The sequence below is a fragment of the Hemiscyllium ocellatum genome, chromosome 23 (genome assembly GCF_020745735.1).
Source record: "Hemiscyllium ocellatum isolate sHemOce1 chromosome 23, sHemOce1.pat.X.cur, whole genome shotgun sequence".
Taxonomy (NCBI): domain Eukaryota; kingdom Metazoa; phylum Chordata; class Chondrichthyes; order Orectolobiformes; family Hemiscylliidae; genus Hemiscyllium; species Hemiscyllium ocellatum.
The window spans coordinates 37,963,490-37,977,429 of record NC_083423.1 but is presented as its reverse complement, the minus strand read 5'-3'; the positions used below and the strand labels follow the sequence as shown (position 1 = coordinate 37,977,429).

Below are 13,940 nucleotides of genomic sequence, written 5' to 3'. Positions count from 1 at the left end.
TACCTGTGTTTTATAAGCAAGGAATCTTTTAAAAGAAATGACACATAAACAGAAAATCTAGTTTAATGGAACTGTTTAACATTTGTAACATTTATCAGCAAAGGTTGAACTCTCCAGCTATTCTTCAAATTGTGTCATGATTTGCAAGGGAGAATGCAGGATCATGGTTTAATTTCTCATCCAATGTTCACACTAATTTTTTGAAGTGAGAGTTACTTAACTAAAGATGTGGCCCCTTTAACTTTGTTGCATGGTGGCACATTGACTAAATTAATGGGGACATTTTGGGTTTCTGCTCAGCCACACAGTTTTATAACCTCTCTGTACAGGTTGGAAAACATTGACTGGAACATTCACCTCATCTGACAGACAGTACCTCTCACATGATTGTGCTGATTCTGTTAGCTAAGATCCAAGTGAAACATGAAATGACTCACTTGTTTGTGCAATGTGAATTGTGACATTAAGTGATTATCTTTCAATTAAAATATCTTTTAAAAAGACCAAATTAATTGGTTGAAAGCCACTGAATTGTGCATTTCAAAATGAAAGCAAAATTAAGAAAACATTTTTGTATATATTGTCACATTTATTTTATAAATAATAAGTCATAAGATTATGCTCTTACTGTCTTTTGGCATATTAGTCTAAAACAGGGGAAACTATAAAGGGGGAAGAAAGAGATGGCAAACCAATTAAATATATATTTGGAATCAGTCTTTGCAAAGGAGGAGACAATGTCCAAAAGAAAAGTGCTGAGGAACATGGGGGTCTAATGACAGGGAGGAACTGAAGGAAATCTATTATCAGTAGGGAAATGATTTTGGGGCAACTGATATGATTAAAAGCTGATAAGTCCCCAGGGCCTGATTATCTACATCTGCCTGTACTTAAGAAAATGCCCAAGAAATAATGGATATATTGGTGGTTGCTCTTAAAGATTCTATAGACTCTGGAACAGTTCCTATGGATTGGAGAGTAGCTATTGTAACCCCATTTTTTAAACCAAGGGAGTGGAGAGAAAACAAGGAATTATACACTGGTCAGACTGACATTAGTATTTTTCCTTACTACCATAATCCATTATAAAAAATTTAATAGCAGAACACTGAGAAAATAGCAACAAGATCCACGTGCATTTCTGAGAGCATTTGTGATAGGCAAATCCACTATTTAAATCATCTCAAAATTTCAGTAAAGTTGATAATGGATGTTGCTTATCTGGACTTCCACAAGACTTTTGGTAAGTTCCCACATAAAAAATGTAAAATTAAGTGTATGAAATTGGAATAGTGGACTGATACAGAAAGAGAATGGAGTGTGGTCTTCATCAGATTCCTCATTTACCCTCCCACTACCTTTTTCCAGTTTCAACCTTCCAACTCAGCACTGCCCTCATGACCTGTCCATCTTTCTTCCCACCTATCGACTCCACCCTCCTCTCTAACCTGTCACCATTACTCCCACCTCCATCTACCTATCGCTATCTCAGCTACCTTGCCCCAGCCCCACCCCCTAGGCTCCCAGCCTTATTCCTAATGAAGGGCTCTTGCTTGAAACATCAATTCTCCTGCTCTTCAGATGCTGCCTGACCTGCTGTGGTTTTCCAGCACCACACTCTTGACTGATCTCCAGCATCTGCAGTCCTCACTTTCTCCACAGATAGAGAACTGGTTGGTTGTCTGGCCACAAACCATTAGAATAAATGGGATTTTTTTCCACCCCAAAGTGGCAGCCAGTGACTGGTTGAGTACTGCAGAGATCAGAGCTTGGATCGCAGCTCGTCACAATATATATTAATAATTTAGATGAAAGAACTAAATGTAACATCTTTAATTTGCAGATGACGCATGATTTGGTGGGAGGATAGACCATGGGGAAGATGCAGAGATATTTCAGTGTGAATAGGACAAGTTGAGTGTGTCCAAATGATGGCAGTGAGGTTATCCACTTTGGTTGCAAAAACAGGAAGGCAGATAGTTCCCAAAATGGTGAAAGATGGGGAAAGGTGCAATGACATTTAGGTATCCCATACAAAAGTCGTTAAAATTAAACATGTAGGTGCAGCAGGTGGTGAAAGAGGTAACTAGTATGTTGGATGTCAAAGCAAGAGGATGAGTACAAGATCAGGGATGCCTTACTGCAATTGTAAAGTGCCTTGGTGTGATCACACTGGAAGTTTGTTACAATTTTGCCTCCTTATCAGAAGTAGGATGCTCAGACTGTAGATGGAGTACAACAAAGGCTTACTGATTTCTGGGATAGCAGGACTGACATATATGAAGGGAAACAGGGCTGGCTAAGACTACATTTACTAGATTTTAGAACGATGCTTGGCATGGGGGGGGGGGGGGTAAAATATCATAGACACCTATAAGATTCTCACAGAACTCGTCAGGGTAAATGCAGGAAGGATGTTTCCAATGACTTTGCTCTAGAATCAAAGGTCATTTATTAAGGATGACAGGTAGCCTGTTTAGGACTGAGATAAGGAGGAATTTTTTCACCCAGAACGATGAACCTGTGAAATTCTCTGCTACAGAAAGTGACAGAGTTCAAAACATTGAATATTTTCAAGAAGAAGTTGGATATAGTTAGGCATAAAGGAATCAAAGGATATAGGGAGAAAGTGAGAACAGGATACGGAGTTGGATATTTAGCCATGATCAAATTGAAGGATAAGCAAGTTCAAATGGGCTAATCCTGCTCCTATTTCTAGAGCTCTGAGAATCATTGAACAGACTAAGGTCCTCCCACACAATTTTCTATGGCTGCACACAGGTGATCAAACATTAACATATACCCTCCATAAAATATTACTATACTGAAACAGTTCAGATGACCACAGGAAAATGACAGTAAAATTAAGATTTCCTTCACGTAACAGTATTTTACACTTTTTATTCATTAGTAAGTTTACAAAAGTGCTGAACCGTGTGGAGGAAATAGTCTTCATCAAAGTTATTACTCAGATGAGCTTGGTAGATTTCAGTGCACATAGCTGCTTGGATATCATAGTATTTAATGTGTTGCAGAAAACAAGGTACTGCGCTCGTTCCTGTAAATAAAGGGAACAATTTGCACTCAATGTCATGAGAACGTACTCTGATACTTGAACCTCACTGCTCTGTGATAATTACAAAAATTAAAGACTTAATCAAATTACTCAGTGCCTCAGCTTACCCAGGTGATGGAGTCTGGTTAATAGAAAACACTGACCAGGTTTCTTTAACAAGAAACAACTAGTTATTACAAAGAAGTAAGTTCTACCTGCATGAAAACAAAATGAATTATCATCTTATTGTGCTAGCTTAAGCTCTATCCCGTTCTTAAATCCTATACATACATACGGACAAACAAACCAATGTTATGATAGGGGGGGAGAAATACTGGGGAACACAGTTCATTTGCACTAGTTCACAGGATTTGATGAGGTTTCCCTTTTTCTTCTTCCAATCCTGAGTTTTGATGGTTACTATATTAATCATTCAGTCTTGTCACTCCTTTGAGGCACCAGTTTAGAGTAAATGTTGGGAGAGATTAGTCATCTTTCAATGCAGGGGCAGATAGAGACATGGTGTGTCTTGCAATCTTGATACCTTCTGCTTTTGTGTTGTTCACTAAGAAGCTGTCCACAAATAAACTTATTTTTAATATTTTTAAAACTCCTTCCACAGTTCTTGGTTTACAGTAATATCCTTTCCCCATTTTGGTCCACTATTCAAAATAAAGAAAAACAAAATGATGGAGGTCCTTACAGCAGACACTACTTTCAACAAAATACTCACAATGAATAAGATATGTGCTCTTAGTTTCTTAAAATTTTCAAAAGTGAATTGATTGCACCATTATTTAGAATTGAGAATTTAAAAAGAAAAGCTGGAATTGAGACATGTGAAGAATCTTGGATTTTTCTTTCAAGTCTCTCAAATTTATTTCTCATGTAAATTATTTGTACTACTAAATTCAAAATTCCGAGTAGTGCACCTGGTAGAGTTTCTATAATGATAACTGATGTAATGCCAGAGAATGATGAACCTCATGTGATTTAACTCCATCAACAGATACACACAATGGATTCATTAACAATCTGGAATAAAACAAATCCATCGATTTTTCTTAAAATGCAGCATGTCAACTTCTTCAAATATACTCAATATTTAATAGAGAAGCCGACCATTCTGTACTAACTGACCCTGGAAATAACTATTGAAGATAATAGTTCTTTGAAAGTTGTGTCACAGGTTGACAAGGTGGTTTAACACACTTGCCTTCATTGCTCAGACCACTGAGTACAGGAGTTGGGACATCATGTTGGTGTTGTACAAGACATTAGTGAAGCCACTTTAGGAGTAGTGTGTAGGTGTAGTCATATTACTGGGACTGGAGGGTTTGTGTTACAAAAGAAGAGGCTGGATAAGCTGGAACATTTTTCAGGGTGGTAAAAACAATGACTGCAGATGCTGGAAACCAGATTCTGGATTAAAGTGGTGCTGGAAAAGCACAGCAGTTCAGGCAGCATCCAACATTTTTCACTGCAGTGTAGGAGGTTGAGGGGTGATCTTATAAAGGTTTATAAAATTATGGCATAGACAAGGTGAATAGCAAAGGTCTTTTCCCCAGGGTAGAGGAGTTCAAAACTGGAGGGCATAATTTTAAGATGAGAGGAGAAAGATTTAAAAAGGAACCCGAGGGGCAACTTTTTCACAGAGGGTGTTTGTATGTGGAATGAACTGCCAGAGGAAATGGTATATGCAGGTACAGTTTTCAACTTCAAAAGTCATTTGAACAGGCACATGAATATGAAAAGGTTTATAAGGATGGGTCAAAAGCAGGCAAAAGGAACTCGTTTTAGTTTGGGAAACTTGGTTGGTATGGACAGGTTGGTCTGAAGGGTCGGGTTTATATGCTGTATGACTCTAATAAATACTAAACCCTAACTTAGCATCACTTAAAAGAGGCATCTAATTTTCCAAATTAAAGCCCAGTAAAACATTAACGTTTCCTTTCTATCACCTGATAAATACGTAAAAGTAATGAAAAGTAGATTGAGTGATGCAAGAGGTATTTATTTGGCTGACATGGAAATGAGCAATAGTGCTTCAAATTAATATCAATTATTCATTATTTATGCTATCTTTCAAACATTACTTTCCAATCATAACTTTTAATTTTTGTTATGGTCTGTGCAGAGTCAAATCACATACTGTACCATCTCTCCCCTAAGCAGTTCTCTCCAAATATCCCATAAATCATGATTTACATTTGCAGACTAGAGCACCATGCCAACAGTTGAAATTTGTACTTTAATTGAAATAAATCTGCACTAATCCCTTCATGATAAAGTGTTTCTTTATACCATTATTACTAGATTTTAACATTACTTTAGCATATACATGTCTGTAATAACACAACTTTTTTTTTGAGTTGTGGAGCTAAGAATGGTTAGAATGAATGCTTCAATGATGAGAAAAAGCAGATTGATACAACCAGCTGTCATGATGATAATGAAGGATGTGTGGCAATATTGTTATAGTAGTTTATAATTAAATACCAATGTCTATAAAAATATGAAAATTATCAGCACCATAAGCAATTTCACAAATTTAAATTATTCTTGGGCTGACAGCATCACCTCAGATATACAGACGACTAATGCACAAAAACAAATTATTTTTATATTTTCTCAACATGATATTCATTATTGTCTGGAAATGTCTGAAGATGTGACTGTTCAAAAGCAGTGTGTGTTTATACTGAATACTTTTCTGCTACTTTAGTGAAAGAGTTAAACTTGTTTAAAATAAATAGGGCATCATCCATCAACTTTGTTGAAATTACTGAAAGAGGAATTTGATGCAAGTTCATTAAATTTGCTTACAAATAACATTGCTTAGTAATTCCTCAGGAGTTTCCTTACAGAAGGAGACAAATATCATCATTATAACATGTCACCAATTACAGTAACAGTAAAGTTATTTCAACTTAAAATACAATTTTAACTGCTTAATGTTCTATTGAAGTCAGCAAACATTTTGTTCACTCATTCCATGGGAAACAACACACAAATCTTTATTTAAAAAAAATATACTGCCCGAAAGGCACAGAAAAGTGACCTGCCAGCATACCTCATTCACTGTTCACTGAATACTTGTGTTAGCTCATCGTCTGGAGGTCAGTGTCAAAGTAGAAGAAACTCTAAAAATTTGAGGTAGCATATTGCTCAACTGGTAGAACATTTCGTCTGAAATACTCTGTTAATACAAAATTACAATTTAAGTTGCATAGTACAAAGCACTCATTAAAAGTGATAAGCATACTCAGACTGCTGTTATGTTGCACTATGGCCGAGAGTCTGGTGACTTCAGAGCGTGAAGGGCAGATAGCAAGGTCTTTCCAATAACTGTTGGCTGAAACGTACACTCTACTTGCCAGAGATAAGCTTTGCACAAGCCTAAATATACAAGTGCAGATGCTACTCTTGGTCAGTTAAAACTTATTAACTTCAACAGGAATGCATCCTTTCCTTAATGCTCAGGATATTCAATGTACCACAGCATTTTCTTTAAAGTACAGTTTAATACAGTAGTGGAGTATACTGCATCTGGTGATGAATTCAAGCAATTATGGCAGTATATCTGACTAATGCAGTAAATTGACACAACTGTTTTCAGGCAGAATTCAGATTGGTAAATTTAATTTTCCCCATAAACTACACAATTTAATATATTTCACACTCCTTTCTCATTTACATGCTATCCACCAGTGATAACATGTAAAAGCACAGCTAAGATGCCACATGTATGCCAACATCACAAGCTATACCTCGTCATTACAAGTTTAGATCATTGCATAGCACTGGAATTTGTCAAACATTGTGTTAGACGATAGAACATTTCTACAAATAAATATTGGAATAAATTGAAGCCAGTGTCTCCAATCCCTACTACAAATGTATTCCCCTAGCCATTTTTATCTTTGTCCATGGTCACTAACAGCAGCTGAAGTAGACCACTGGCAACCTTGTCCTAAATACTCCCAAGCTGAGATCCTGAGCTCGTACCCTCTCCATCAACAAAGTTTTCTAATATTTCCCATCTCTGCACGTCATTAGATTACTGATCTCTGTGAACTACTCCACCACCAAATCTCTAAAAGCTTTTTGTTTCTTTAACTCAAGTGTCTTATGCAAGCCCAATTTCTATTGGCTCTCTGTAGATGGCCTTCTTCTCAGATGTCAAGGCCATGAGCTCCAAAAAAGTCACTACAATTAGTAATCTCTCTCAAGACCTACCTAACTCTTTGGCCAATGTTTTGGTCACCTGTTGTAGATCTTAACTGCATAAGTCAATGGTCATGTCTGTCTGATAATAATTCTGTGAACTGTGTTGGACATGTTACTATACTAAAAGGTGCTACATAAACGCAGGATGTTATTCTAAGAATTTATAGCACAGCATTGCTCTCATTATTTCCTAAGTAGATTTTTTTTGTTTTCTAATTAAACTGCACACCAAATTGCAGAAGGTGCTTTGACCTCACTGGATATTTCTGGGATTTTCCCAGCAGCACTCCAACTGCAAACACCAAGCCTGTTTACTTTTGGAATTAGTGCTGAAAATGTGTAGCTGGAAAAGCACAGCAGGTCAAGCAGCATCCAAGGAGCAGGAGAATCGACGTTTCGGGCACGAGCCCTCCTCACTTTCTGATCTCCAACATCTGCAGTCCTCACTTTCTCTTACTTTTGGAATTATCCCATCCTTTTGGTGACAAACTAGCTTTGATATTATAAGCGTCAGACTTGGAAAAGCAACAATGTCAGCCGTACATTTCAACCATATTGGCATTTCCTGTCATTTTTACTTGATGTGACACACCTTATCTCATCCATCTGTACTGCAATAAAGAGATAGCTTTAGTGGTTTTAAAGTTTAAGAACAAACATTTACTTTTGCTGACTCCATTACTCATTTTTGAAATCCCATTTAAAATCCTACCCTTCTACTGTGATCTGGCAATTTCTGAATTCTGAAATTTTGTGTAACACACAGGGGATCCCCTTCTCCAGTCACCGCATCCAACTCTGCCCAGAATCCATCACCATACTTCCCGTGCGCTGTTGGCCCCTTCCCAAGGATATCTAGCTGGCACTAGAATGAGGGAGCTCTGAAAGCGATTGTTGGTAACTCTATGTTTACCAATGTTACAAAGTTACATTCGCTAAAATATATGGAATCACACATCTCCAAGTAACGTTTACATAGTACATATCTAGCCGAACATAACTTTTTGATGATTACACAGCTCAATAATAGAAAAATATGTTTTCATAGAATCCCTATGTGGAAACAGGCCTTTTGGCTCAACAAGTCCACATCGACCCTCCGAGTCATCTCACCCAAACCAATTTCCCTACCCTATTACTCTACATTTACCCCTGACTAATGCACCTAACCTACACATCCCTGAATACAATGGTCAATTTAGCGTGGCCAATTCACCCTAACCTGCACATCTTTGGATTGTGGGAGAAAACCAGAGCACCCAGAGGAAACTCAAGCAGACATGGAGAATCGATTTCTGATGAAAGGCTTTTAAGCACCAATTGCATTATGAAATCTTGCAAATAGAGAAAAGATAAGCCATTGCATGAGGCCAACCTCAAATACCAGACCATGGTGTCTTCACTACTGCTAACAGCAAAATAACACAAGTTAATTTCAAATGTTCTGCAGTTCTCCTAGACGTCCTTCCTAGTAATCTTCATTTATTGCAGTCCAGAAAATGAAAAAGTAAAATATTGCAAGTGCTGGAAATACAAAAACAATAACGGAAGAAGTGTAAATACTCAGAAGATCAGGATGCATCTGTGGCAAAAATGTCATTTGCTTCTCCAGATTTTAAGAGCATCGCTGATTTTTGTTTCAAAAGTTACTCAAGTAGATTAATTAGTGCCTGTAAAAGACAACTCAGAACTCAAGCAGCACTTTGCTTCCTTATTTAAAATTCAATGGGATTCAAGGTAAAATGTGCAATAGTTCAATATTGCAGTTTTTATTAACTACTTGAACATGGAGAGTTTTTAAGAAGTATTAGTTTATACGGAATTCATTCTCACTGACGGTGGGACATTGCCACATTCTTTTCCCCTCAGTAATAATTGGAGTATGTCAAGACAGAATTAAAAAATATTATTTTCAATAGTTTGGACATGTACATATGTAGAATAATTTCAAATCTGAAAATAGAAACAGAAATGGCACATGCTGAGTTATCAATTGACAGGTATTGATGCAAAGAATGATGTTAAAGATATCAAGGCTGAATGATAACTCCAGACTGTATACCAAAAAGCTAAAATGTTCTGTAAGCAAAATCAAGTTCACGTAGTTATTAATTAACCAAAGTTCAATTTTTCTTGTGCAAATGGCAGAAAATCTATGACTTTGTAAAACCAATTAATAGCAACTATCTGAAAAAGTTTTTTTTTCTTTGAGTGAATAACATATAAAACTGATATACTGTTAAAATAATAACATAAATAGTGTAAAGGCAATGCTAGGAATTTAGGGGCGAGGATGAAGGTAGTTCCTCAAGCCGAAGTAAAAAAAAGAGCTGCAGAACCTAGAGATTCTAATGCAAATATATGGGTTACGCAACTAGGCATCTAACATTTAGGTCCTTTGTGTTTAGCATCTCCGTGGTTCTTGTTAACTTGACTATACATTGGAGTCTTTCCTTATTTTACGAGGACGAGTGAATGAAAAAAAGTGTTAACTATATTTTTAGCCTAGTTAACAAATATATGAATAGTTATTTTGTACCTAAGGAGTTGATTTTAAAGTATCTAATCAGAATGGAGGGACAGCCATGACCCATAGCTTGAAATTTTTGCATCACTGGAAAAATTCAGGGCTCTACATGTGACCCCAAAGACCATGTTCAAAGGAAATGTCCTGAGTTGCTCAAACTTGTGTGGAGGATTTCTCAGCTTGTGGGACACTTGACTATAAAGCATACGGGTGACTGAATGTTTCTTGGATCACAGATTCTGCAAAGTAATCACATTACAGACCAAGAGTTAAAATAGTAAATGGGCGGCCAGCCAGGAAGATGGGGAGGGCAGACAATGCAGGAAACCCGAGTACAGCACTGTCAAACTTTTATTCAACACTGAATACCAGTGAGGATGATACCTCTTAAGAGTATCACTTTACTTTACTTAGGGGTAAAGAGCCTGGCATTGTGAGGCAGGGTATTGCTAACCTTAGGAATGCAATTGTAAAACAAGGCAATTGTCATGGGACAAGCAGGCAGTTAATGAGATGAAGAAAGACAGGCTGAAGCTTTTTTTTCTTGCACTCAACACGATAGAATCACCAAAGTTACAATATCAGGTTTTTTTTTCAGCAAAACTCAAGGGTTCAAGGTTTGGAGGTGTGTGCATATTTGCATTACATGTGATTCATAATGTTGGTGAGCTGTAAGGGCAAATAGCCACAAATATCACTACACCATCATAGTTTGAGCCCTCAGATCTTCCCACTAGAACAGGAGACTAGGACACGAAAGCACTGCCTCAGAGTGAAGGGATCAACCTTTAGATGTGAGATGAGGAGGAATTTCTTCAGCCAGAAGTGGTGAATCTGTGGAACTCATTGCTGCAGAAAGATGTGAAGGTCAAATTATTGAGTGCCTTTAAACAACACCTTTGTTGTTTTAACATCAGCATTCCTGCTGATGTTAACAATAATACATATTTAAACTGCAGTAGAATTCAGACCAGGAACTTAATCTGTGCAAATATTAGCTGGCATGAAGTGTTTTTCTCTGCTATTTAAACAATGATATTTACCTTTGTTATAAGAGGATCATGGGTTAAAGGAGACAGTAAATGTAGTGAAGAAAATATCAGCCATTAAAACAGCAAAAACAAGCTAAAATGGTACAATTTTAAAGAGAGTGCAAGAACAGAGACATCTTGGAGTGTTTGTACACAAATTACTGTTGGTGTCAGAACAGGTAAATAAAGCAATTAATAAAGAATATGGAATACTGTCTGATCGTTATAAATAAAAGCACACAGTATACAAGGCAAGCTGTTCTAAGCCTATCTAAAATGTTAGTTCAACTGCAGTACCAGTACACTTCAGGAAGGAGAGTAAGGGTTTGTATAGGGCAGAAATTTTCATGAACGTTTATAGGAATGTGGGATTACAGTTGTGTATTGACTGAAGAAGTTGGGTTTGCTCCCCTCAGGACAGAGAAGGTTCAAGAGAAGATTTGCTATAGACATTTACAGACAAGTTTAGAAAGAGTAAATATAGGGAAACTGCTTCTAAGAGCTGAAGGATCATTAACCAGGGAGCACAGGTGTAAGGTATTTTGCAAAAGTACTGAAGGCATGAGGAAAAAGATTAATTAGTAATTAGGACTTGGAATGCAGTGACTGATAGGTGGTGGCTACAGATCAATGGCAACTTTCAAAAGAAAATTGAGAAATACGTGAACACAAATGCAAGAACAGAAATAAGCCATTGAATGGCAGAAGAGTCTTGAATAATTAAATGATCTGCAATCTAACCTGCACATACTGGTCTTGCCTCAGGTTCCCAATACTTTTAAATAACAAAAGTAGATTTCAAATTTTAAAATAACATTGTTAAAGCATCAATTGTCTCTGTGGAAGACAATTCCAAATTTCTACCACTTTGTGTAAATGTCTTTCCTAATTTGATGGACTTGGGAAAAGGTAGAAGGCAGTGGCTATGGACTAACTGAATTGCAGTTCAAAAGATTTGATATAAACTTGATTGGTCTAATGCCCGTTTCTGCACTGTACTATTCGATGAAAGGGGAAAATATGCAAGTATGGTAACCTTTGATTGCCTGATGCCTTTGTTTCCTAAATGTGAGAAAGGCTTGGCTGTCAAGTTCTATCCTGAATTCCTTTAGTGTTCCATACTCTGCTTGTTTCATTATATTTTCCTGCTGATGTTAACAATAATACATATTTAAACTGCAGTAGAATTCAGACCAGGAACTTAATCTGTGCAAATATTAGCTGGCATGAAGTGTTTTTCTCTGCTATTTAAACAATGATATTAATCTGTTGAAATAAATTGACAAAGGAATCTTATACAGATATGTTAAGTTCTTCTAAGCCAAGATTCAGGTTGCAATTAAAAGCTATGATCGACTTTCTCCTACGTTTAATTTTCCATTATAATTGTGTAAATGTGCGTTGGGTGACATGACTATGGTTATGTAAATACAAACATAGCTTCAGTGTAAAGAATAGTAGAGAATATGCTAACAGATGAATTTTAGTTGAAGATTCTACAGTTATGTAGATGAAATCAGTTCATTTTACCACTGCAATTTCTTTTGGAAGGGTATGTTGCCCTGCTATACCTTTTTCAAATTTTTCTAGTTTCTCTCTGGCATGCACCTCTCAAAGCAAAAATCTCTCAGCCACTGACCAAGTGGTAGGTTACTACAGCTATATAGACACGCTATCTGAATCATGCTCCCCATTTGTGCCTCTTGTGGATGCAGTCTGTCTACTTGATCAGGAATGTAGCTCAGCTGGAGCCCTTAAACGACCAAGTGGAGCATCAACCAGGAGATAGTGAGGACTGCAGATGCTGAATAGTCCTGATGAAGGATCCTGCCTGAAACGTCGACTCTCCTGCACCTCAGATGCTACCTGATGTGCTGTGCTTTTTCCAACACCACACTTTATTGGCAAGTGAAGCATCAGATTGATTGAACCTTTCAGGACTCTGGTCATCAATTCTCACTCTTTAGACATCTAGATCAGATTTTCCGAACACAGGTCCTTACCATATTTGGTTTTATATCAGTTTCATCCCAAGATGTAGCTTCTACAAAGTAATTAATTTTTTGATATTTTACACACTTTCTCAAGTTAAGTATGGCAGCAATCCACGATGTTACAAATCATTAATTCTGCTGATACAGTTGAAAAGAAACAAAAAATGTAAACTGATTTAGGTCTTAGTTATTATAAAGCGAAATGGTTCCAAAATTGCAGGAGGATCAAGGACATTTTTATCCAGGATTATGGCTTTGTTTATCATAACAAATGCTAATAGTTTAAAGATCCAAATTTTAATCAAATAATTAATTCATGAATAAAGTTATCAAAAATCAATTTTTATGCCCCCCTTTTCTACATGCCTGCTGGACATGTCACCACCTTGGACTTTCCATTACTTAATGCAACAGGAAGTAATGCTGAATAAGTTTATAAAAGAGTAATTTTTGTGTCATTACTTTCCACAGCCCAGCCGCAACTTGTATACGACTGAATGGATAAGCTAACTCCGAGTGGATTTACTATTTTTCCAAACTTGTGCGTTATTGCTTTGGCAATACTTATGTAGATTTTCAGCCAAGCATATTACTAGTAGCCAACAGGAACTGACTAAGCACTTTGTGACTGAACATTTAATTCTCAAACAGCTCCTTTACTTGTTTAGACTCAATATTTTCAGCTGAGGTTACTGCTGAAAAAGAAGTTATGCACTTTTTGTTTGGTGAATTAGCAACTTCCAACCAGAAAATAAATACAAGGTAGACAGAAAGTGCCTAAATCTGGACAAACACCACATGCAAATTGTTCAGCCATTGACAATACAGTACTTTGAACCCATTTGGTTTGGATGATATTATCAAGTCTCTTAGTGATTTCACTTCATTCTGAGCTCCTATTGTCTGATGGATCACTTCTGGAGGTATTTCAACTCAAGACAGATGATCGTAATTTTGCCAGAGCACTGACAGCAGCATGTTTGAGCCCTTGCCAAGTTGGTACCGGGATCTCATAATGGTATGCTAAAGCAGTTCCATTCATAAGCAGCATTTCTCATTATAAGGTACGCAAGTGCACTGTGTCTATGTATGATACCCGACTC

General features: G+C 37.0%; 1 protein-coding gene across 10 annotated transcripts in view; it reads right to left on the bottom strand.

Annotated features, from left to right (window-relative positions):
- Positions 1-2,891: 2,891 nt before the first annotated feature.
- c23h12orf4 (chromosome 23 C12orf4 homolog) overlaps positions 2,892-13,940 on the bottom strand; it is a 172,068-nt gene continuing 161,019 nt past the window's right edge. For 5 of the 10 annotated variants that reach the window (XM_060842882.1, XM_060842883.1, XM_060842881.1 and 2 more), the window contains 2 exons: positions 6,129-6,254; positions 2,893-3,717 (listed from right to left, as the gene is read on the bottom strand). In XM_060842882.1, the coding sequence (XP_060698865.1) occupies positions 6,162-6,254 (93 nt within the window). In that variant the 3' untranslated portion in view covers positions 2,893-3,717; positions 6,129-6,161. Of the gene's footprint in view, positions 3,718-6,128; positions 6,255-13,940 lie in introns of all 10 variants that reach the window. The other 5 variants (XM_060842877.1, XM_060842880.1, XM_060842886.1 and 2 more) reach the window with 3 other exon arrangements.